This window comes from Pinus tabuliformis, chromosome 9, assembly GCF_031772625.1.
Source record: "Pinus tabuliformis cultivar Carrire ecotype Pingquan chromosome 9, CPIR1, whole genome shotgun sequence".
NCBI lineage: Eukaryota > Viridiplantae > Streptophyta > Pinopsida > Pinales > Pinaceae > Pinus > Pinus tabuliformis.
The window spans coordinates 925,979,600-926,006,279 of record NC_142307.1 but is presented as its reverse complement, the minus strand read 5'-3'; the positions used below and the strand labels follow the sequence as shown (position 1 = coordinate 926,006,279).

General features: G+C 37.9%; 1 protein-coding gene and 1 pseudogene across 1 annotated transcript; both read right to left on the bottom strand.

The window, feature by feature from the left end:
• Nucleotides 1-3,097: 3,097 nt before the first annotated feature.
• LOC149151780 (uncharacterized) lies at nt 3,098-3,760 on the bottom strand (annotated as a pseudogene).
• A 15,159-nt stretch (nt 3,761-18,919) lies between these two features.
• LOC149151779 (uncharacterized) lies at nt 18,920-19,420 on the bottom strand. Its single transcript, XM_089443266.1, has one exon. It carries the CDS (start codon nt 19,418-19,420, stop codon nt 18,920-18,922), a length of 501 nt encoding a protein of 166 aa, XP_089299392.1.
• Nucleotides 19,421-26,680: the final 7,260 nt, after the last annotated feature.

Genomic DNA, 26,680 nt, shown 5'->3' with positions numbered 1-26,680 from the left:
TCTTTCTCGGTCTTGCCAACTTCTACCATAGGTTCGTGTTGGGATTTTCTCATATCACTTGGCCCTTGAGTCAAGTCACCAAGGGAGGAACAAAAGAAAATTTCTTTTGTTGTGAATCTCAACAAAAGGCATTCACAGAGTTGAAACATCACCTCTGCTCGGCACCAGTTCTCGCATTACCAAACTCTCAACAACCATTTGAGATCTGGAGAGATGCCTTTGACTATGCTATTGGGGTAGTCCTTACTCAACACGGGCATCCAGTGGCATATCATAATGGGACACTTTCAGACACAATTTGGAAGTATCCCACTTATGACAAAGAGATGTATTCCATTGTATAGGCCTGCTGACAATGGAATCATTACATTTTGCGGAAGGAAATGGTCATCCACATAGACCATCGGCCCTTGCAGTTCATACAGACGCAATGGAAGTTGCAGAATGATCGCCATCAGAAGTGGTCGACATACTTGCAACAGTTCCATTTGGATATAAAGTATAAGAAGGGCAACACCAATAATGTTGCAAATTGCCTCAGTCAACCATCGATTATGGCGTTAACCACCGTGCTCAACTCTTATGGGCACGAGACTTCTGATTGTCCACTTCTCTACAAAAGCGAACCAAAATTCGGCCACACATACCAAACACTCGTGGAGGGTCAACATGTTCTATATTTTCACCTCCAGGATGCCTTGTTATGCCACCTAGGTCACCTTTCTGCTCCTTCAAGTGAACGTGCCAAGATGCTTTGGGAAGCAGACTATAGTCGGGCTGCTAGGAATTTTGGGGTCGAGAAAATGGTGGCAGTATTGTAGAAGTATTTCTATTAGCTGAATCTTCGAGAGGATGTCAAGAAGTACATCAGATCCTGCACTGCCGGTGCCATTTCCAGACCGACCATTAAGAAGCGAGGCCTCTATACTCCGCTGCCTACCCCTAGTTGACCTTAGGAATCCATCTCCATGGATTACATGTTGGGCCTCGCTTCTACTAAGCATGGAAATGACTGTGTTTTTGTGGTCGTCGATAGGTTCTAAAAGATGGCCATTATGGCAGCCTGCAAGAAGAACATCACAACAAAAGCCACTGCTAAACTCTTATTTGAACGAGTGTGGGTACACTTTGGGATCCCACAGTCTATCATCTCATATCGGGACAACAGGTTGCTCAATACATTTTGGTCCAGTCCCTGGTCGATGTTGAACACCAAATTCACTAAGTCCACAACCTTCCATCCCGAAATTGATGGCTGGAGAGAGGTTGTCAAGAGGATGATCATACACATTCTGCCCATGTGCAACTCAAAGCATCCAGGCACATGGGATGACAGCCTCCCCTATTTTCAGCATAGCTATAACCTGGCTCTCCACAGCTCGACTGGCCACAACCCTTTTTAGGTGGGCTTAGGATTCCAACCACTATGTCTCATTAATGTGGCCAAGCCATTTGCAGCTACTCAAGTAGATTCGACTCATTTCTAGTCTGAAACAAATAAGGAAAACAACTTCATTGAGCACATCCAACATATCCGATAGCAGGTCCGCGACATTTTGCAGAAATCAAATTCCAAATACAAGCAGCGACATGATCAACATCAGGTGCCACACAAGTTTCAAGTGGGCAACAAAGTCTGGTTGCATTTGCAAAAGGAACACCTTGTTGGAGCCTATCAGAAATGCAAACCACTCCGATACGGTTGTTACACCATTACCAAGGCTGTGGGAGATAATGAATTTGAGCTCAACATTCCCCCATTCCTTGGCCTACACCCAATGCTCAATGTGGACTACCTTCAACCATATTGTCCACCATTAATAGACACATTTGGCATTGCAGAACAACTCACACCAATAGAGTTATATTGAGATTGCATGGAACAAGCTACAAATGATTGGATCATGTACACATAGATGAAGCACACTCACCAACAAAAGAACCATCTGTATCGAGTAGTCAAAGCATGCCAACTCCTTCACCAGGGCAAGTGACTCACTAGGGACCAAGTTCAACAGAAGTTTCCTCATCCCATGGAGGAACTCAATGCAATGGGTACCATTGATTCGTAAGGAGGTAGGAATGATCCAGGTGGATATTGGTGGCCACCTGCCAATTCCACTTGGACCCGCACCATTGTTTCTTTTAGTTTTTCAGTTTCCTTAATTGTAGCGCAGTTTACTATTTTTAGCTGTTTACGGGTCCTAAACTTCCGAAGCCATTTTGAAGTCCTAAAGGACATTTTCTGTGAACACTGGGAGCAACATGGGTCTATCGACCATGTTGCTCTTCCCCAAGTTGTAGCCCTCGGATAGATCTTTCTAAAGAGGTATTGTGCATGTCAAACGGAGATTGTATGCCAAAGTTACGACCTTGGGAAGTGGATGTACCAATTTACCCAAAACGGGGCCCATAGTTTGGCACTTCATCTCCTAGGGTTAGGTTTTTGGATGTTTAGGGTTTTCCATTGTTTCTAAACAATAAATAGGCCTTCGAACCTCATTGTAAGAGAGTTCAGAGGCATGTAGCCGCCACATCCCTCCTCAGAGATAAGCTACCATCGCCCGAGCTAGTTTATTTCCATTTCTATTTGTAAGCATACTTCAGTATTTTACATTAATGAAATGAAGTATTATTTCTGTTGCATCTCTATATTTATGGTTATCTGTGTAATTTGTTGCATTCCTATTTAAATCTGGATCAATAAGTGCTTTTATTTTATTTTAAAATAGCCTAAGCCAAAATCAGTTTCAATGTTGATTGGAAAAGTACTCTGTCTTTAGATATATCAAGAACAATTTGCATTTAGAGTAGAGCCAACTCCAATTGTGAATGAAAAACAATCTACATACTAATAAAATAAAAAAATAAAAATCCTTCGGCAAAACTAAAATTCAAACATGGTACAGAGTGCAACTTTTTTTCTCATGTGGAAAATAACATTTTTCAAAAAGATCATCTCTACTAGCTATCATTCATGTCACTGAAAAGTGTGCTGCAGAGTAATCAACGCACCAAGGAATGTGGCATGCACCACCCTAGTCACTATCCATGCACCTCGACGACTCTCTAGCTCGATGACTGCATACCAAAAAAGTCAAACTCTTTGGCTAAATATGAAGTAAAACATACAAAGCGAGAAGGTAGTTGTTCACTTTCCCTTGATGATGTGCCTCCTCTTCCGCAAGGAAACTGGGTTGTAATATTGTTCCTGAAACACAAATGTAATGTTGGCCAGGTACCCAAACATGTTTATATACACACGAACAGAGAATAAAAAGATGAGCATTGAAATTGAATTGAAAAGAAACTCTCTTGAATTCACATATTTATAGAATCCCACGTTGTACATAACCAGGAAGAAGGCCAATATGTAGACCATGGTATAGGCCAAGACAACTGTAAAAAACCAAAAGAGAGTTACTGCCAGGCACTTCCAAGACCTAGTAACGATGGTCAAAGTGTTCGCAAAGGAAACTTCATTTTCTTTGTAGATGGAAGTCACCATGTACATCATCGTCGCGGTGGACAACATCCCAAATTCAAACGTTGCATTTGTCATCACGAGTTGTCGAAATCCCCTCGACTTGAGGGTAACCAAGTCGATCGATTTAGTGATCATATAGAAGAATTCGTGATTGGATTTATAAAGCACCAGAGGGCCGGGCATCAGGCATAGCACCATAGTTGTAAAAGGCAGAGGGAAACTAATATTAAGGCTTAATATTATAATACTAATATTAAAAAGCCCTAATATCATAGACTCGGTATTAAACTCTTCTGTTTATAATATTGATCCCTTTGGTTTATAATATTAATCCGTTGGGTAAATTTCTCTCTCTCCTCAGGTTTGATATTGATTTTACTCAGTTTTTCTCATTTAAACCTCTATTAAAGTACAATACTTGAAAAGAGTTTGAGATTTAATTTTTTTAAGCATTTGGATTATATAGATTATAAACTCAGAGAAACTTTGATAAACATTCCTTAGTTAATGTTTTACACTCCTTTATCGAAGATGTGAGTTGTAGCCACATCAATATAATAATACTCGAGCGCAATAATCCTCCCAGAAATAGGTACTCTCGTCTCTTGGTTGTGATTGCTACTGCGGAAACGAAAGCGAAGGCCAAAGAGGTCTCGACAAATGAAATCACCATTATACTACCAATTTTTTTGAAATGAAACAAACTATTTCAAAAATATCCACCCCATTCATTCAGAATAAACCCCTATCATTCACGAATGGACAAGATTCACATTAAAAAATCAACAAAATGTCCTACATAATCAAAAAATTAAAGAACTGACCTCATTGCTTGAGTAAGTAGGAATGGATAAGATTCAAATTACAAAACTGATCCAAGCCCCATGAGGAGCTCGCCAATATTCAATAGAAGATGTAAATAAACCACGATAGCTGATGTTATGAGGGCACAACACAACTAAGGTACAAATAAATCCTTTTCAGATGACTCTGAATGGCAAGGCTGGTCTTTTTCATGTTTTTCAAAATATTGTAATTTGAGGAAGAATGACTGAAACCCTGGTTAGGAAATCCTCCTCCATAATAAGAATTGTATAAATCCATTTAAATGCTTGGAATACAATAGAGACAAATTGAACACATAGAACTGATGAACCTAAAGAAAGATCAAGAAAAACAATTGCAAGAACTATGAATTGGAGATGATTCTCGTTGTTATGAGTCGATACAACCTTTCAATAGATCCGCCGAATCAATTACCACGAAAAAGAAAACCAATTAACAATTATAACATTAAATCTCATAGGCGTAATAAAATTGTTCTCTTCTCCTTTCTATCCAACTTGGTCTAGTCTTTTGTTAACATTGTTGTTGGTGCAATACCTAGATCCACATCAATCCATTGATATTTTTCAACCAATGGATCTGTCATTTTGAGCTTCCATAGATAAAAACTCTTAGGATTGAATTTATCAATCTCTATCTTTGAACTACTTGTCATTTTGCAGATATCCGACTATAGCAAGGTAAGTTTGAGGAAATCCCCTTAGCCACAAAAACATCTCTTTGAAGCCAAAACTACTTTAATTTTATACTTCATTATTTTATAATGATAAATATGTTTAAAATATAATATTATTTTTAGTTACTATTGAATTTGTTTATATATTTAATTAAATTTAAATGAAAAAATGAAAGTACAATTAAAAGAAATTAAGAATATATTAAAAATGACTTTTAAAAAGTTATTTCTTAAAGATGGAAAAGTGTTACTTTTCAGAAAATCAAAAAGTGATATCTTTTGGGTGCATAGTAATTCATCTGAGCAACTACAGAGTTGCAGACAATACACCGTATACACCTCTTTGTTGCAGACAATACATTTATACACCATTTTTTAACTGCGCATATACTTTTTCCATAGTTTAACGAGACTCCTTCTTTTCCTGAAAGCTTTTCTAAATCTAAGTTATGCCTGTTAAACTTCAAACCATTTTTTAACTGCGCATATATTTTTTCCATAGTCTAACGAGACTCCTTTTTTGCTTGAAAGCTTTTGTAAATCTAAGTTATACTTGTTAAACTTCAAAAATTTAGGTTCCTTGAACGTTTTTTATGGTGCTGAATCCATTTCCACCATCAAAAACACTATTCAAACACTACCTATACAACATTTTTTGAATTTTCCCCCTCCACCTCCATAAATGAGTCCTATACTTTATTTTATTTTTTATTTTATTATTTTATAATAATAAATATGTTTAAAATATAATATTATTTTAAATTACTGTTGAATTTGTTTATATATTTAATTAAATTATAATGAAATAATAAAATGTTTCAGGGTTAGTTGATAGAGTTGTCAGACTGCTGCTGCGCGCGCGCGCGAGCCTGGATACTGATCGCTGCCGACTGCTGCCTGAAGATCCCGCGCCATGGACCCTCCGGATCCGCCTGGAGGCGATCCGGAGCTGCAACGGGCTTTTTCATCTCTGGTTAAATCTCTCCCTCCACAGAGACCTAGACCTGCAGCATCTAAGTTTGTAAAGAAGCTGGATGTTTTACAAGAAGTTCTTCTACCTCCGACCATCCCTCGCATGGCAGCCCTCTCCCTTGCTGAGAAAGGGTTAATCGGGCAATTTACAGGACTATGGCCTTCTCCAAAAACAGTGCAACGATGGGTCGAGCGAAACTGGACGGACAAGATTCAAGGCAAAATATCAATAAGATTCTGTGGCAGAGGATACTTCACCTTCCACTTTGAAACCAAGGAAGATAAAGACCTTATTTTCAGAAACGGGCCCTATTTTATGGATTCTAGGGGCCTCTATCTTAACAAATGGACCCCGGATTTCGATCCTGAGCTAGACATTCCGAATGCAGTCCCTGTCTGGGTCAGATTGCCCCATCTTCCTCTTCATTGCTGGGGGGATGACTCGGTTAAAGCAATAGGAAACGCGGTGGGAAAATATATAGATCGCAGCGAACCCAAAGACAACATGCAAGCTTGTGCGCGGATCTGTGTTGAGGTCGATTTGGGCCGCGGACTGCCGGAAGCAATCAAACTGAAAGTGGATGACTGGTGCCATATTCAGCAGCTGGACTACGAACAGATTCCCTTCAAATGCAAGGTATGTCACGAATATGGACATTTTGCAAATAGATGCCCTAAAATAGTTAATGTAGAATCTGAAGAGCAAGAAGGACAATGGGAAACTGTTAAAAGAAAAAAATCATCCCTTCCTCCCAAATCTATGGATTCTGATGTCCCTGGCCCATCCCAGCAACCCCCTCCCCTTCATCATCCTCTCCCCTCCCATCCCTCCTCTTCCTCCCATCAATCCCCCATTCTGCACCCTTCATCTCCCCTCCGGACCTCCGACCCTTCCATTCCTCCATCTTCTAATCCCTTTGCTTCCCTATCTGAGGAAGGTCCTGAGCCCGAAATCCCCTTCTCTGAACCTCCCCTTCACTCCTCCCCGCCCCAATTCTCTCAGCCCTCCCCTGATACCCCCTCCGCTCGGGTTACTAGAAGCTCCTCAAAGGAGCATGGAGCTCCCAGTGATATCCCCAAAAAGCATGGGCCGGGCAGGAAATCGGCCAAGCAACATAGAGAAGAAAGCACCCAGAAAGATATCGCCATGGGTTCCCAGACTCCTATAGAATCCTTTATTCTTGGGCTCTCGGACAAAGAAAATAATAACAAAGGCAAAGAGAGGCGGGCACCTCTCCATGTAAGCAGTAAATCATGATGAAATTTCTCTCCTGGAACAGCAGGGGATTAGGGCACCCCTCCAAGACAGTTGCCCTCAAGGACCTAATCCAAAGTGAAAATCCTGAAATAGTTCTTATTCAAGAAACAAAGCAGGACCAATCTGAAACTAATAAATTCATAAGCCAGCAAAAGCGTTACAGTGGGTGTGCAAGTGAAGCAAGAGGAGCCTCAGGTGGCATTTTAACAATGTGGGACTGCAACAAATGGAATTGCCACTCCTCCAGAATACACCAGCATTGGATCTGTGTTAATCTAGAGAACAAGACAGATGGAACAACAGTAAAGATTTACAATATATACGCCCCGAATCATTATAGAGAGAAAGAAGAGTGCTGGAACACTTTGGAAACAGATATAGAAGAAGAGCAGGACAGCAATCTCATTCTTGCAGGGGATCTAAACTTGGTATTGCACTCCAATGAAAAAAGAGGGGGAAATTTCAACCCCGACCCTTTCAGGAATCGACTTGAAAATATAATGCAGGAGCAAGATCTGGTCGATATCAGACCTAAGAACCGAAGGTACACATGGAGCAATAGACGAATAGGAGTTGGCAATATTATGGAACGTCTTGATAGATTTCTCATAAGTATTGCTTATTTATCTACTTTCACCACTGGCCAGTCGAACATCCTCAACGTCTCCGCCTCTGATCATTATCCAATCACGCTTACTCTGCAAAGTCACTGCCAGCTAGGTCCTATTCCCTTCAAATATTGCCCCATTTGGAATCGAATCTCAGCAGCAAAGGAAGTGGTTTGGCAGGCTTGGTCCCAACATGTGGAAGGCTCCCCAACTTTCATATGGGAAACAAAATTAAGGAAAACAAGACAGGCCCTAAAAGAATGGGCAAAGAGCAATTACCAAGAGCCCGAGTTGAGCAAGAAAAAAATCAAACAAGATTTAGAGGATGTGCAGCAACACATAGAAGCCATTGGGCTGTCCCAACAAGCCAAAGAGAGGGAAACAAAACTATATTCTCAGCTGCAGCAAGTTACAAAGGATGAAGAAATAAAATGGAGGCTGAAGTCAAGGCAGCTCTGGCTGCAGGAGGGAGATAAAAATACCTCCTATTTTCATAAGCAGGCAACAGTTCGAAAGGTCCGAAACACTGTGAATACAATAAAAGATAATGAGGGGAACAGCTATCACACTCAGGAAGCGATAAAAGAAGCAGCCACAAATCACTTCAAAAATCTTTTGACTGAGGACAAAAGTGAAGAGGATTACTCAAGTTTTTTACAGCACATAAATAAGGAAGTCACCCATGAAATGAACAACAGTCTCAAGAAGGAAGTCGAAGAGGAAGAAGTTCAAAATGCAGTTTGGAGTCTACACCCAGACAAGGCCCCTGGACCTGATGGGTTTCCAATCAGTTTTTATAGAGAGTATTGGCAAATGATCAAGAAAGATCTTTTAAAGATGATACGCTGGGTTCTAAAGAAAGGCAAAATGGGGGGATTCACCAACTCAACCCATCTTGCTTTAATCCCAAAAGAGAACAGACCTTCCTCCTTTTCAAGATTTCGGCCTATTTCTTTATGCAACTCATCTTACAAAATCATCACTAAAATCCTGTCATCCAGGCTCAAACCTCATCTCTCATCTCTGATCTCCGAAAACCAAGGGGGATTCCTCCCGAATAGGCACATCTCTGACTCTATCCTGCTTGTTCAAGAGGCCATTCACTCCAGTCTTAGTAGAAAGGAGAAAGGATTTGTCCTCAAGCTGGACCTTGCCAATGCCTTTGACAGGGTTCGGCATTCCTTTCTGTTCGCTGTCCTCCATAGAATGGGCTTTGACCCCTCCTTTATCTCAATGATCAAAGCTTGTATTTCGGAACCTTGGATATCCCCTCTGATTAACGGAAGACCGTGTGCTGCTTTCAAATCCTCTCGAGGCCTTAGGCAAGGTTGTCCTCTGTCTCCCTATTTGTTTATCCTCATGGCTGAGTCCCTTAGCCAAACCCTGGATTTTAATCGAAGAATAGGCCTCATCACTGGTATCAAATTTGAGCAAGGCACAAAAAATATTAATCACTCCCAATTTGCAGATGATACCCTCCTGATAGGAGGAGCGTCCACCACCATTGCAAGGCGCTTCAAGAAGATCTTAGATCAATTTATGGAATATTCAGGAGGGAAAGTTAATCAGTTAAAAAGTTGTATCTATGGTTGGAACACTCCCAGCCATACCATCCATAGCATTGCTAGCATTCTAGGAGTCTCCTACAAGCTCAATTGGAACCACTTCACTTACCTGGGAATGCCAGTAAGTTTGGGACCTCTGAAATCTGACATCTGGAATGAAATCCTCGACAAAATAAAGAGAAAAATTCAACAATGGGGCACCATGTGGCTGAACCCAGCAGGAAGACTTGTTCTTCTGAAGTCAGGCTTGACCTCTCTGCCCATTTACCGTCTCTCTTTATGTCAAGCACCTGCATCCTTTCATCAGAAAATGGAAAAAAATCTCAGGTATTTCCTCTGGCAGGGAGGCAAAACGGAAAAAAGAAAGTTCAACCTCGTCAGTTGGAAGAATGTCATCCAATCATAGTAAAAAAGCGGGCTAGGAATAAGATCACCAAAAATCCTGAACTTAGCTCTTGGAGCTAAAATAATTTGGAGAATAATCACTGGTCCCACAGCTTGGTGGAAGAAGGTCTTAGAGGCTAAATACTTGAACAGTGCGAGGCAGTAGCTTTTGGATACCAACATTCCCATCAGAGGTAGCATGAAAATATGGCAACTCTGCAAGAAATCCATACCCTTCATGGCTCAAAACATTTCAAAGGTCCCTGGAGGAGGGAACAGTGTCAATTTCTCCACAGATAGAATCCTCGAACAACACCCAATCGGATCACAATCGGAGGCAACTCCTACAATAAACTGGCTCAGCAGTAAAGAAATAGTATACCTGTCCCAAATATCACAATGGGAAAACTCTACACAAGCATGGATAGGTTGGGAATTTCCGGAATACCCCAGAGAGCTTGAGACCAGCTTTATTGCTCTCAAGAACCTCCTGCATAGCAAAGCTCCGACGCAAAAAGGCAAGCAAGATGGCTATCGTTGGGATCCAACTGGAACTCAGTACACGACCAAGGCTGGGTACCATTGCTTATGCAATAACATCTTCCCACAGGATGTCTGGAGTCAATGGAAGCTGGTTTGGAGAGCAGAAGCACCCCCCAAAATCAAATTCTTTATTTGGCTCCTTTTAAAAGGAAAGGTTCTAACCGCAGAAAATTTAATGAAAAGAGGTATAATGGGACCCTCTCGATGTCCTAATTGCTGCAGATCAGAAGAGACACTTCAACATCTGTTCATAGATTGCCCTGTAGCTGAGGAATGCTGGAGGATGATGGCATCTCTCGGGAATGCTCCATGGGAGCCAAAGGCTTCTATTGCAGACACTCTTTTTAGCTGGAAGAAGAACTGCCCTTGGAAAGGAAAACAGAGTAAGTTAGCCCAACGGATTTGGAACACCATGGCAATCACCCTCCTATGGCGAATTTGGTTAGCACGTAATGGTAAGATCTTTCAAGGGAAAAATTGCAATATCAGAGTTATGTGCCATAAAGCTGGGATCTTAGTGGTAGAAACAATCACAGCCCATGCCAAAGGCAAGATAGAGGTCACCAATTGCAGTGTCGAAGAGAAAAATCTGATTAGCCAGGTGCAAGAAAACATAATCAGTGCTCAGGAGATAAGCCAAAGGAGGGTGCAAACGAAAGAGACCAACAGGACATGGAAGCTGAGATTAAAGGAGGAGGAGTTCGCAACTTGGCTGAGAAACTGCAACAAGTTCCTGCTGTTCTTTGATGGCGCATCTAAATCCAATCCCGGCCAAGCAGGGGCAGGGGGCCTAATCTGCAATGCGAATGGCGAAAAAATTCTTCATTTCGAATGGGGATTGGGAGAATTATCCAATAACAGGGCAGAAGGATTGGCTTTGTATCAAGGGCTCCTCCAGCTGATCAAGATTGGGATAAGAACAACAGTAGTCTTCGGGGATTCAGCAATCATCATCAGGTTCATGGTGCAATGGCAAAGCACACCGAACATCCTCCTGCAACAGATCAACTACAGGAACCAAATCCTCCACGACTCCATGCAAGAAGTTCGTTACTACCATATCCTCCGTGGACTGAATAAGGAGGCTGACATGTTTGCCAACAAGGCATGTGAGCGCTCCAAGGGCAACTTGTACTGCAATGACACCTCCTCTTTCCAACCGCTCCCATGAATCACACGCATACAGTCAAAGCTCACTGTACCGCAGCTGATAGCATCTATGACTACTGGAAAACAATCAGAATAATGGACAGAACAGGTATGGTCGATGGGAATTTGATCAGAATTTGGATTGGGAGATCTGCCCAGAGTGTGGGAATCAGTCGAACTGCAGGAGGAAATCGTCCCGCCAGACAGATCCCATGTGCCTATCAGGATTTGCTTTGGGCTGTGTGGACCAATTTTGGAAACCGCATACGGGTTTGTTCCCGCCTCAACAGCATGTATGCGCTATTTATATCTAACTTGAGCTTCAGTATCCTTCATTCTGGAGATGCCTATTGTGACAGTTTATTCCCCTTCAGAGCCGCTTCAGTTCAATTCAGAGCCGCTTCAATCTATCCCCCTTCTTCCAGAGGTGCCGGCCATCAGACTCCCGAGTATTCAGCGGAAGCCACTAGTGACAAGAAACAAGTCCAGCGCTCCCGTATCAGAGAGGCGATCATAGCAAATAGGCATCCCTCAGTGCCAATGGAGCGCCCAGAACAGTGTTTTCACTGCCGTGATCTGCAGGCAGAATTTGAGGAAGTGCGCGCGCAACAAAGGACCCTGGAAGACCACGTTCGCAGTATGGAAGCTAGGCATGCAGACCAAGTCCGGAATCTGGAAGCAAAACTTGATGAACAATGCAGAATTCTACATGAAAAATACCGAGCCGAGATGAACTTATTCCTACATAGAGTTCACTCATTGCACGAGCAGTTCAACAACCTGAGCAATAGATGTGCTCATGCCGAAGAATCAATCACCGTCCTCAGGTATATGATGGATAAAAAGTTCAAAGAAGCGTCATCCTCCTCCAGTGCAAAACCGAACGAGGCAGACCCAAACCCGGAAGACTCTACAGCGCGGAAGATTAGTCACATAGAAATTGATTAGCCATGTGTTGCAGTTGTAAATTTTGGTGTTTTCAGTTTGTAAGAATCTATAGTAGTAAAAGATGCCTCATAGGTAGGAACACTAGAATCAGGATCAAGGAAATGAACTATTTTGTAATTCCTTGGATCCGCAATGCTCAAGAAGCACTATATGTACGACAAGCTGCCCCTCTCTTTTTTCAGATCAATACATAGCAACCGAACTTGTTAAAAAAAAAAAAAATGTTTCAATTAAAAAAAATTAAACAATTATTAAAAAATAATAAAAAATAAATATGGGAAAATATTACTTTTCAAGAAAACGAAAAGTGAGATTTTTTTGGTTTCATGGTAATTCATCCGAGCAACTAGAGATCTTGGACATGGCGAAGACAATACACATGAGGAACTAGAGAGGTTGGACATGGCGTTTGTTGAAGACAATACATCGTATACACGGTTTCAACGATGAGTTCAGAGTACTTCCATTATTATTATTTAAAAAAAGACCAAACTAATAATAAGTTATTAGTAATTCATAAAACATAGGTTTTCACTTTTAATATGTGGAAATAAATATATTAAAAAAATATTATTTTTATCATTATTATTATTAAAAAAAAAATAGATCTCAAAAAACTAAACCATTTATAATGAGTTTTATAATGAGTTGTTTATAGTATAACTTTTTGGAGTTTTGAGTGTCAAAATCTCGTGAAAATTTTGAAGTCAAATCTTGATTTGTGTTATTTAAACTATTTTTTTTACTGTATATATGGATTCAACACCGTGAAAAATCCCTAGGGCACTTCCATTGTGCAAAGTTTACCAATCAATCTTGTGATTTCAATGAATTACTGCCGGATTTTAAAGAAATTCAACCGAAAAAATCCACATGAAAAGCTTCCAAAAAATCGCACTAAAGACAACTCATTTTTATAATAATCTATTGGTAATTCATAAAAGATAGGTTTTCACTCTCACACTTTATCTCATTTATTTTGATTAAGCTAAAGAAGATAATAAAAAATAATTGTACTAAAATAGAAGATTATTTTAAGACAATAAATAAGTTAAAATATAATTGTATTTTATGTCACTATGAAAGTAATAAAAGAAATCTAATCATTAGATTTTTCAACTGATCATATACTTTTGCCATAGTCTAACAAGCTTGTTTTTTGCCCTAAATGTTATGGAAATTCTCGTCATGTTTTGAGAAAATGAGGCAAGTATTTTTTTACATCTAAGTTATAGTTGTTAAATTTCAAAATTTTAGGTGCCCTAGATGTTTCTGACAGTGGTGCTGAATCCATTCCACCATAAAAAACACTATTCAAGCACTGTCACTACAAGATTTTTTGAAATTTAGATTCCCCTCCACGTAAATGACTCCTATACTTTTTTGATTTTATATTTCATTATTTTATAATAATAAATATGTTTAAAATATAATTTTATTTTAACTTACTATTCAATTTGTTTATATATTTAATTAAATTTTAATTAAATAATAAAAAGTTTCAATGAGTTAAACATACATTAAAAAATACTAAAAAATCAAATATCTATTAAAAATGGAAAAATATTACTTTTCAAGAAAATGGAAAGTGATATATTTTGGTTGTATAGTAATTCATTGGAGCAACTAGAGAGCTTGGACATGGCGAATGGGAGACCTTTGTTGAAGCTTTAGGAAAAACATACTATTTTTATCACTATTATTATTAAAAAAAAGAAAAAACCAAACCATTTATAATAAAATTTTGGTAATTCATAAAAGATAAGTTTTCACTCACATTGTATCTAATTTATTTTTATTAAGCTAATGTAGATAATAAAAATTAATTTTACTAAAATCGAATATTATTTTAGAATAAGAAATAAGTTAATATATAATTGTATTTTATGTCACTATGAAAGTAATAAACAAAATCTAATCATTAGATTTTTCAAGTGAGCATATACTTTTTGATTTCATGCTTTACTATTTTATAATGATAAATATGTTTAAAATATAATATTATTTTAAGTTATTATTAAATTTGTTTAAATGTTTAAACAAACTCTGATCATTAGATTTTTCAAGTGAGCATACACTTTTGGCATAGTCTAATCAGATATTTATTTCACTTGAAAGTTATGGAAATTTTCGTCATATTTTAAGAAAATTTGGCAAGGATTTTTGTAAATCTTAGCTATGTACTGGACGTTTTTTAAATTCTGTAAGGATTTATGTAAATCTTAGCTATGTCCTGGATGTTTTTTATGGTGCTGTATCCATTTCCATCATCAGAAACAATATTCAAACACTGCCTCTACAATATTTTTTGAAATTTCATTAGAAACAATATTCAAACACTCCCTCTACAAGATTTTTTGAAATTTTTTTGCTACGATTCTGACCAATTTTGGCCGTCCAGACAATTCCCCTCCCCCTCCATAAATGACTCCTATACATTTTTTATTTTACATTTTATTATTAATAATGGTAAATATGTTTAAAATATAATATTATTTTAAGTTACTATTGAATTTGTTTATATATTTAATTGAATTTTAATGAAATAATAAAAAATTTCAATTAAAAGGAATTAAACATATATAAAAAAATACTTAAAAAAATTATTTATTAAAGATGGAAAAATATTACATTTCAAGAAAAGGAAAAGTGAAATATTTTGGGTGCATAGTAATTCATTGGAGCAACTAGAGAGCTTGGACATGGTCAATGAGAGATCTTTGTTGAAGACAATACACCTCAGCAACTAGAGAGCTTCGACATGGCTAACGGGAGCTCTTTGTTGAAGCTCTTTGTTGAAGACAATAAAACATAGCTCTTTGTTGAAGCTCTTTGTTGAAGACAATAAAACGTAGCTTTTCACTTTTAAGATGTGTAAATAAATATATTAAAATAAAATATTATGAAAAAAATACTATTTTTATCATTATTATTATTTAAAAAAGAAAAACCAAATCTTAAAAAACAAAATCATTTATAATAATTTATTGGTAATTCCTAAAAGTTAAGTTTTCACTCTCATACTTTGTTTAACTTATTTTTATTAAGCTAATGAAGATAATAAAAAATAATTGTACTAAAATAGAATATTATTTTAGAATAATAAATAAGCTAAAATATAATTTATTTTATGTCACTATGAAAGTAATAAACAAAATCTAATCATTAGATTTTTCAATTTGAGAATATACTTTTTGATTTTATGCTTTATTATTTTATAATGATAAATATGTTTAAAATATAATATTATTTTAACTTACAATTAAGTTATTTTAAATATTTAAACAAAGTCTAATCATTAGTTTTTTCAGCGATGCATATACTTTTGTCGTAATCTAACAAGACTGCTTTTTGGCTTATGGAAATTCTGGTAATATTTTGAGAAAATCTGGGAAGGATTTTTTTAAATCTAAGTTACACTTGTTAAACTTCAATATCTTAGACACCCTAGAGGTTTTTGATGGTGTTGAATCCATTTCCACCATCAAAAACACTATTCAAACACTTCCTCCACAAGATTTTTTGAAATTTTAATTCCCCTCCGCATAAATGACGACTCCTTTACAGTTGTTAAACTTCAATATTTTAGGTGCAATAGACGTTTTTGATGATGCCGAATCCATTTACACCTTCAAAAACACACACTGCCTCTACAAGATATTTTGAAATTTTAATTTCCCTCCGTGTAAATAACTCCTATACTTTTTTATTTTATTATTTTGTAATAATAAATATGTTTAAAATAAAATATTATTTTAAAATACTATTGAATTTGTTTATATATTTAATTAGATTTTAACGAAATAATAAAAAGTTCAATTATAAGAAATTAAACATATATAAAAAAATACTTTAAAAAATATTTATTAAAGGAAAAATATTACTCTTCAAGAAAATGAAAAGTCAGTTCTTTTGGGTGCATTATAATTCATCATAGCAACTAAAGAGCTTGGACCTTTTGAGTGCATAATAATTCGAGCTTGGACCTATTGAGTGCATAATAATTCATCGGAGCAACTAGAGAGCTTGGACGTGGCCAATGGGGGATCTTTGAGCTTGGACATGGCTAATGGGAGATCTTTGTTGAAGACAATACACCTAAGCAACTAGAGAGTTTGACATGGCGAATGGGACATTTTTGTTGAAGACAATAAAATTTAGGTTTTCACTTTTAAGATGTGTAAATAAATATATTAAAATACATTATTATGAAAAAATATTATTTTTATCACTATTATTATTAAATAGAGAAAAAACCAATTTTCAAAAAACCAGACCATCTATAATAATTTATTAGTAATTCATAAAAGATAAGTTTTCACTCTCACGCTCTGTCTAATTTATTTTTATTAAGCTAATGAAGATAATAAAAAATAATTGTACTAAATAGAATATTATTTTAGAGTAATAAATAAGTTAAAATATAATTGTATTTTATGTCACTATGAAAGTAATAAACAAAATCTAATAATTAGATTTTTCAATTGAGCATATACTTTTTGATTTTATGATTTATTATTTTATAATGATAAACATGTTTAAAATATAATATTACTGTAAGTTACCATTAAGTTTGTTTAAATATTTAAACAAAGTTTAATTATTAGATTTTTCAACTAAGAATATACTTTTGTTGTAGTCTAACAAGACTGACTTTTTTCCCTTAAAGTTATGGAAATTCTGGGTACATTTTGAGAAAATAAGGCAAGGATTTTTGTAAATCCAAGTTACAGTTGTTAAACTTCAAAATTTAAGCGTCCATTTTACATTTTTTGATTTTATAATAAGAAATATGTTTAAATATAATATTATTTTAAGTTACTCTTAAATTTTTTATGTATTTAATTAAATTTTAATGAAATAATAGAAAGTTTCAATTAAAATAAATTTAACATATATTAAAAAATACTTATTTTTTTTATTAAAGATGAAAAAATATTATTTTTCAAGAAAACAAAAAGTGAGATCTTTTGGGTGCATAGTACTTCATTGGAGCACCTAGAGAGCTTGGACATGGCGAATGGGAGATCTTTGTTGAAGACAATACACCTTAGCAACTAGAGAGATTGGACATATCGAATGGGAGCCCTTTGTTCAGATGACTTCAATTATTATTATTTAAAAGAAAATCAAACTAATAATAATTTATTAGTAATTCATAAAACGTAGGCTTTCACTGTAAATATATTTGTAAATTAATATATTAAAATGAAATATTATGAAAAAAATACTATTTTTATCACTATTATTATTAAAAAAAGAAAAAACAAATCTCAAAAAACAAAACCATTTATAATAATTTATTGGTAACTCCTAAAAGATAGGTTTTCTTTTTTTTGCTAAGCAAGAGTAGGACCTTCTATTTCATTAATAAAATACATAAATTACAACAATCCACCTGGAGATGTGGAAGATGGGAGGGACCTGAAAGCCCAACCGAAAACGGGCAGACTACCCAACTACTAAATTCGAACAAAAAGAGGCCGAAGGCCGAAAGTGGTTCCAAAAACCAGGAACAAAGCTGAAGTCAAAAGCGGGAAAGATGAGCAGGCAAAAACTTATCTGGCAAATCCAGAGCAACTAGAACCGAAGATCATCATCAAAGAGCCCGCAAAACCAATCGAATGGCGGAGGCAAAAAAATGCAACAGTAAGAAGCGTGACCCTTACCAAACCCGACCACCAACTAGCACATTCAATGTTAACCATCGAACCGCAGCAGATGATCCAACGGCTGACGATCACATTGCTCCGCCCAAGATGACTAAACAATAGCGTGCGATAAAGGCGGTTTTCAGTCCGACCCCCCTTCCACGTGTCGCGCTCTGAAGGTGTTCACTGCAAAAATTGAAAAACCATTTTCTGCCCACGAGGCCCGCGATCGCCGGAAAACCATCCTCCATCCGGTATTCCGGTGTCAATCCGTGACCGCCGTCAGCACCTACCGTCAAACCACAAAAGGGAGGGAACGGATGAGACATACCAACAGAAAACGGAGAGAAGACCCAACGAGCCCCACAAAACCACACAGGCAACCTCAACCGTCTAACCTGAAGGCCAGATCCGACGACCACGAAAAATATCGAAGCGTCGAATCTGACCAAACTATAATGTGCGATGAAGGGCGGTTTCCAAAACTGCCCCCTGCCACGTGTCGTGCATTCTATGGGATCGCTCTCAAAATAACAAAACCACTTAACACTGAGAAGCCGAGCGATCGCTGGAAATCTGCCCTTCGCCATGACCACAATCCCGAAAGCGGGAAGGGGACGCCTACTTCGGTACCCCAAAAAATGATCATTCCGCCAACTCATTTCGTAAACCCTGGAACTGCTCCCGAGTTTATTAAGAAAATAGAACCACAAAGTGTAACCCAAAGGCCTGGGAAACCTTGTCGAGATGAACCAGGAGTAGCTGCACCCAAACCAGACACTCAGCCTCACAGGAACATCCGAGTGGGCCGAGAAGGAACCCTCCGGCGACATCAAATCGTTGAATTCAACCCCGCTCGATATCGGAAAACCTCCTTGTCCTTAGCAGCTTGATCCTCACAGATAGCCTTTAGACGACTTGGAGGAATTTCTTGCCACTTTATCCCCTTTCCACACTCTGCACTGCTTGCCCCTTGATTGGCCAGTAAGTTAGCCAGCTTGTTGGCCTTACGTCGAACGTGGTTGAAACTTATGGTACGGAGACCCTGAAGATGTATTTGGATTCTTTGAAAAACTTGGATAAGTTTCCAATGACTCAAGACTCTTTCTGGCCCAGAACCACCGCTGATTCTTTTCACTGCGTTGATAGTAATCTTCGAGTCTACTTCCACAATGATATTAGAGAACTGATTCTGAGCTAGGATCTCAAGACAATGCTCCAGCGCCATCACTTCCGCCATGTTATTGGTAGCCCTGCCTAAATGGTAGTGGAAGATAAATAAAATATTGCCCTCGTAATCTCTTAAAGCTCCTCCATAACCTGCAGTTCCCATATTGCCTTTGGAGGCATCATCAATGTTGAATTTTAGAAAGCCTTTAGGTGGGGGTTTCTAGTAGTCCTTTTCTGTTACCATGCTATTATTCTTTCTCTTTCTATCTTGAGGAGTTATCCCCTGCAATCCGAGTTGCCTGAGAATTCTAAGATCTCCATCTGAAGGGGGATTCGACGGGATATTCTTAATAGTAGAGCTGACTGTCTCTCTGATTTGTTTCAAGATAAGATCAAGAAGATGTTGTGCTGAAGACTTACCATTCTTGAAAATTCTGTTATTTCTCTCTTTCCAAACATTCCAGATAATAAAGCAGGGTGTGAAGGTCCAGGCCAAATTTAGGACTTCATTCTCCTTGAAGTTCATTGTCCAGTGGTTTAGGGTGTTTATGATACTTCCTCTGTCCCTATCAGACTGCTGGAAAATCGCAGAGAACGAATCCCACAGCTAGGTGGTATAAGAGAAACTATTGAGAATGTGCTCCGTTGTCTCCTCTTGCTCTTCACAGAGCTGGCATCTAGAAGGCCCCATAATTCCCCTTTCCCTAATACTCTCCCAAGTTAATATTTTCTTGTGATGAACCAACCACATAACAGTCTTGATCTTCATCCAACCTTGCTGCCTCCAAAGCTGGGTCCAGGTCTTATCAGGAACAATATAATTTAGCCCTAGTAGACAACCTTTAGCTTCCTTAAGATTAAAGGTTCCTTGCTTGTTGTTACCCCATCTCAATTGATCCTACCCTTCTGTTTTTAAGATCATCCTTTTCTTGAGCAGGTCCCCCAGAGCCTCTGCTTCGATTTTAAGGGGGCTGTCCTCCCCACATTCAATGTTTCTCCAGCTTCTCCATTTTTCCGGGGTCTGCGAAAGATCCCAAAAATCCTTAACTTTGATTAACCCTTGTGCATCTGTTTCCTGCTTTAGGTTAACAAAGTTTTTTGTTAACAGAATTGGTTCCTGCTGCCATTTGTCCTCCCAGAACAAAGCCAGATCTCCTGCTCTAAATTCCCAGAAACCATTCTTTTGAACTATAAATCTATTCTCCCAGGCTCTGTTCCATATGTAGGAGCCTTTTATAGTTCCAACCATTCTTATGAGATGATTATTGTGCCACGAGCTCCCAGAACTTTACAAAGAATCTCTTAATCGTCTAGGCCCAGGGCCCCCTGACTCTTAGGTTTGCATATTTTTTCCAAAGAAACCAGGGCCCATTTCTTTCTAGTTTCCTCCTTTCCCCACAAGAAATCTCTTTGAATGTCTCTGATTTTCTCTAGAACACCTTTTGGAGCTGGGAGCACTGATAACATAAAAACTGGGATGGATTGAAGAACAGCCTTCGTAAGAACTAACTTGCCAGCCAGGTTCAGGGCACAAAAGGTCCACTTATTAACTCTATCCTGCATCTTATTAAGAACCGTTTCCCAAATACTCTTATGTATGGCTTTGGCAGTGAGAGGTATTCCTAAATATTTAGAGGGGAGGGAATCCCTTTGAAATCCAAGAATTCTCGAGATGTTTCTTTGGATGGCAATGTTGGTGCTGAAGAAGAAGATTTTTGATTTAGAGAGGTTGACTTCCATACCTGTAGCCAGGGCAAAATCTTTGAGAATTTGTTTGAAGGCCAAAGCCTCTTTGACTATTGGAACACCTTGCAGTAAGGTATCATCAACAAATTGTTGATGAGTCAGCACCGAGCCATTCTCTGAAATTTGAAGACCCCTAATTTTACCCCTATCCTTGGCCTGCTTGATAGATCTCCCAAGCCCTTCCATCATAAGAATAAAAAGGAAGGGAGAAAGAGGGTCTCCCTGCCTGAGGCCTCTAGAAGGATGGAATATTTCTGAGGGGGATCCATTAACTAGAATGGAAAAGCTGGAGGAGGACACGAGTGCCATAACCCATCTGACCTAGTTGTGGTCGAACCTAAAGGCATAGAGAACCTTCTTGACATAATTCCAATTCCCTTTGTTATACGCTTTGGCAATATCCAATTGCATGAGCATCCCTGCCTGTTTTTTGTTCGTTAGCGTGTGCACCACCTCGTGTGCTTGAATAATGTTGTCAAGAATCTGTCTTCCCTCCACAAATCCTGATTGCTCTTCAAACACAAGCAAGGGGAGGAGAGGTTTGAGTCTATTAGCCACTATTTTGGATATTATCTTGTAAACCACGTTAGATAAGGCAATTGGTCTGAACTTGTCTGGCGACTGAGCAGTCTCCTGTTTGAGGATAAGAGAAATAAATGAAGTATTGAGGGCTTTGAGGATAGTTTTACTTCTCCTAAAATCCTCAACCACATTCACAATGTCCTCTTTGACTATATGCCAACACGCCTTAAACAAATCCACATTGAACCCATCTGGGCCTGGTGCTTTAACATTATACATCTCTTTGAGAATCTCACTGACTTCCTCCTCCTCCACTGGTCTATTGAGGTTAAAATTGTCCTCTCTAGACACCAGTTTGGGTATATACCCTGTGATTCCCTTGATGGCCTGATCCCTGTCAGGAGTGTCTTCCCGAGTGATAGTCCAGAAATGTTGGACAAGCACCGCTTCAATATCTTTATGAGTGGTCTGGATTTCTCCTCCCTCATCTTTAATCATGGAGATCCTGTTGTGAGCTCTGTTAGCTATTGTGGATTTGTGAAAAAATCTAGTGTTCCGTTCTCCTTCCTTGAGCCATTGAATTCTGGATTTTTGTCTCCAAAATATTTCCTCTTGTTTGCATAAGTTTTCCCAAACTAGATGGTATTTATCAGCCTATTCACTTTTAGCTTTATCAAATCCTTCATTTATCAGATCCTTATTGAGTTCTAGCATTTTGATTTCCACTGCTTGTTTCTCCTCAAAAATGTTACCAAAATATTTCCGGTTCCATTCCTTTAGTGTGAACTTAATGTGCTTCAGTCTTTTATGAAGAATAAACATCTTAGATCCTTGTATTTGCAAGTGTTCAACCCACCATTTTTCATGTTACTAATGAAATCCAGATGGGAGAGCCAAATGTTTTCGAATATGAAGGGTCTATTCATAGGAGAATCAATACCCTTAATTTCCAACTAAATCGGCTAGTGATCCGAACCTCCAAAAGGAAGCACTCTGGCTGTTATCTCACTATTTATAAACATTAATTCCTCTGATATCATGAACCTGTCCAACTTAGACGCTACCTGCACCTCACCTCCTCTTTTATTATTCCATGTAAAAAGGCCATTGCTAGAATCTGACTCAACCAATTTCATTTTGTCTGTAAATGTTTGAAACGCTAAGGAGTCTTTATTGAGCATTCTGGAACCCCCTTTTTTTTCTAAGAGACTTTTGATCATGTTAAAATCTCCACCCAAGATCTAAGGCTTTTCAATCTGTCTACTCCGGAGGTCACTAAGGGCTTCTAACAATTTGAGTTTATCCTCTAATTTTTGAGGTCCGTAAAAATTTGTTACCAGGAATGTTTCCAAAACCCCAACAGGTTGAATGACCACTGAAAGATAATTTCTTGATGCCTCTGCATCCAAAATGCTAATCTTGTTTGGGTTCCAAAGAGTAAGAATACCCCCCGTTGTATTCTCGGCTTTAACCTCTAGAAACTCATATCTCATGAGCCATTTGTTGTGTATAAGTCTTATTTTCTAAATAGAACATTTCGTTTCCTGGATGAAAATCATGTCCGACATATCTTGTTTCATTCTAGAACTAAGCAATCTTTGTTTCTCTTACTTCCTAAACCTATGATATTCCAAGATGTAAATTTCATATTTAAAGGTTTGTAAAGGAGTAAATGGTTAGGTCTTTCATCTTACCTGAATCTATCATTAGCTTTCCACATTCCATCAAAAGTTCCTTCTGCTTTTTCCGGCCTCTCTTTTTACCAACATTTCTAGGAGCTAGTACCGGGGATGGTTTCATTGCTTTCACTCCTTTGGTTTCCAGCTTGTCAGTGTTTAATCCTATTTCTGACCCTCTTTCCTGAGTCTCCCATAAAAACAACTGTTGTATTCTGTTGCAGTCCTCTTGGCGTAGTGAATCTATCCCTCCGTTGGTTCCCTGCATCAAGAACCCTTCAAGATCTAGGTGTTCCTTCTCTAGGATTTCTTGTAGTTCATGGTCTTCCAGATCTGTTTCACTTTGGGTCATTTCCATATCCATTTCTGCTTCAATCTCCCTATTTATAGTTTCTTTCCTGTTACAAATCTCCTGTGCTATGTTATATTTCTCCCCCTTCTCTTGTTCCTTAGGTCCTTCCTCCATTGTTACGTCTTCACTTGTCATTTCTTCCTTTTCTTCCAGCACTTGAAACCTGTTCAGGTTGTTCCTCTGCCCCTTGCTGTGCTGTTGCCTTGAGCCCTTTCTGCCTCCTTTTCCCCTACTTACCACTTTCTGAAAGTTTTCAAAATCCTTCATAATATTTTGTTCTCCTTTATTGTCTACTTTACTAAGGGGGCAGTCTCTAATCAGGTGCCCATGTTCATGAAATATACGACATCTAAACGGGATATGCTCATAATCCACCGTTTAGACCCATTCCTCGTCCAAAACTTCCAGGATTACTTCATCGGAGAGAGCTCCTGATAGATCCATTTCTACACAAATCCTAGCATAGGAAGTGTATTTACCCCTTCTTGTGGCTTCCGAAGCTTTCACAAAACAACCTAGTTTATTGCCTATGGCAACAAGCGACGCATGTTGCCAATAATCGAGGGGTAGGGAGTAGAGCCTTACCCAAACAGGTATCGAGGTGAATGTCTCCCTTTCTGGAACGAAATTCATCTTCCACGGCCTCATATAGAGTCTTGCTGCTGCGAAAAAGTAGGGTCCCCCTTCAAGTATTCTATCCTTATCCTCAATATTAGTAAATACCACAATAAAAAAACCCTTTGACCCCAGATGGAGTTCAATACCTCCTTTGGGTTTCCAGTGGTATTTGATCCATGTCTGTAATGCCTTTTTAGATGGCCAAATTCCCATGAATTTGCAGATTATGGCGTAAGTCCCCATATGTTCCCTGTGCTCCTGCAAAGTAGGATCATTCAACACTATTCTCCGAGTAATCACCGTTTTGGGTCTGCACGGTCCCTTTTGATCTTTGTCCCTTATTCCCTGGCTTTTGTCTTCTTCCTCTTTGTCCTTTGCGCTACTGTTCTCTTTGGTTCTGGCCCCATCTGACTCCTTTTCATTATTTTTCCCCCCTTCCTCACCAGAACTTCTGACTTTACCCATTGGTGACTTGCCTCTGCCAGCCATTGCTTCCTTGTAGGAGGGAGTGGAGCTCCCTCCTCTGCTACGCTCCATCAGGAGCAACCTCCGCGCCCCTCTGTAAGTCTATCGTCGCGCCCTTGAATTCGCTCTTTCCTGCTCCGAGAGATAAGATTGTTCGAGAAAAAATCCCTAAAAGATAAGTTTTCACTCTCACAGTGTGTTTAATTTATTTTTGTTAAACTAATGAATACAATAAAAAATAATTATACTAAAATAGAATATTATTTTAGAATAATAAATAAGTTAAAATATAATTGTATTTTATGTCACTATGAAAGTAATAAACAAAATCTAATCATTAAATTTTTTAATTGTGCATATACTTTTTTATTTTTTATTTTATTATTTTATAATGATAAATATATTTAAAATAAAATATTATTTTAAGTTAGTATTAAATTTGTTTGAATATTTAATTAAATTTTAATGAAATAACAAAAAAAAATTAGGATGAAACATATATTAATAATTACTTGAAAAAATCTTTATTAGAGATGGAAAAATATTAGCTTTCAGGAAATAAAAAAGTGAGATCTTTTGGCTGCATAGTAATTCATCCGAGCTAGAGCTGAGACATAGCAAATCGTCAACCACTTCCAATAAACGACAAAAGGCTCACGAAAATGTTGCTCTTGCACGCCAATAATTCATCATTATCATTATCTCGGTCCCACTTCCAATAAACGACAAAAACCTCACGAAAATGTTGTTCTTGCACGCCAATAATTCATCACCGTGCAATAATGAAGAAAATGTTGTTCTTGCACGCCAATAATTCATCATTATCACTATCCTAATCCCTCCCTCGTGCACAGAAGAAATCTCTGGTCATGCGCGGCAATAAAAATCGAATACCATAGAGATGCACTGGATCAACCTGAGTGTTATCAATGGCTTGACGAATCCGCTCATTCAATTCAGCGGCAAAGCCGTATCACAGGCAATTGTTCTTTCATTATGCGAAACTTTGGAATCCACGCCTTTATGCACTCTTGGCAGGTTATTTCGTAACGTGTAGTTTTTAGTACGATTTTTTTGTAAGTTTTTTTGGTGGTTTTTTTTGTCAATTTTTTCCAAAATCTGGCAGTAATTTATTGAAATCCCAAGTTTGATAAGTAATTTTTGGACAATCAAAGTGTCCCAAGGGTTTTTCAGGGTGCTGAATCCAAATATGCATTTAAAAAACCATTTTAAATAATACAACTCAAGATTTAACCTCAATTTTTTCCGGCTAATTCCGTCACTGTAATCTCCAAAAAATCACACTAAAGACAACTCGTTTTCCTAAAGATTTCTAGGTTATGGATGTTTTCAGGTTTATGTTTAATAATAGTTAACTGTTTTATTAATTGTTTTAATAACGGTTTAATTTCAGAGTAGATCATTGTTCAATAATCTAACCATTAACCAGAGTGGCAAGGGAGTTCTTCCCATAGGGAAACTCTTTACGGTTTAACAAATAAACATTAAACTATGCACAATGGGTATTATAAAACTATGGATTCTGGGAATATTGGGATCAAAACAAATCATAGAATATTATTTTGACATCAGCACAATCAAACAAACACTGAACGCTTATCTAATTGTGAGATGTCAGGCTATTTTCAGAATCTGCAATCTACACAACGATGCCCCGTTAAAGAAATATTGTTAAGTGCTTAAATAATCTGGAGTTCTACTACATAAATGTTCCCACACTGCTAAATGAAACTCTCCATTAATGGAGAGAAGCATGCTCATGTTTCCTACCTCCTCTGCAAACAGCTCCAGAATGTTTCCTACCTACTCTGCAAACAGCTCCAGAATATCAAATATGTAGATATTATCATCGCATTAATGTGATCACAGGCATAACATATACAACGTTCAATTTACATGAAGCATGCTTGTATTATATACAGTTAAATCTGCTTTACCCATCTAATTTGAAGCAGTACTGCTTTTACAAAATATGGTTCATTTTGATACACACTATCTGCTAATTATGAGTTGCAGATTCAGG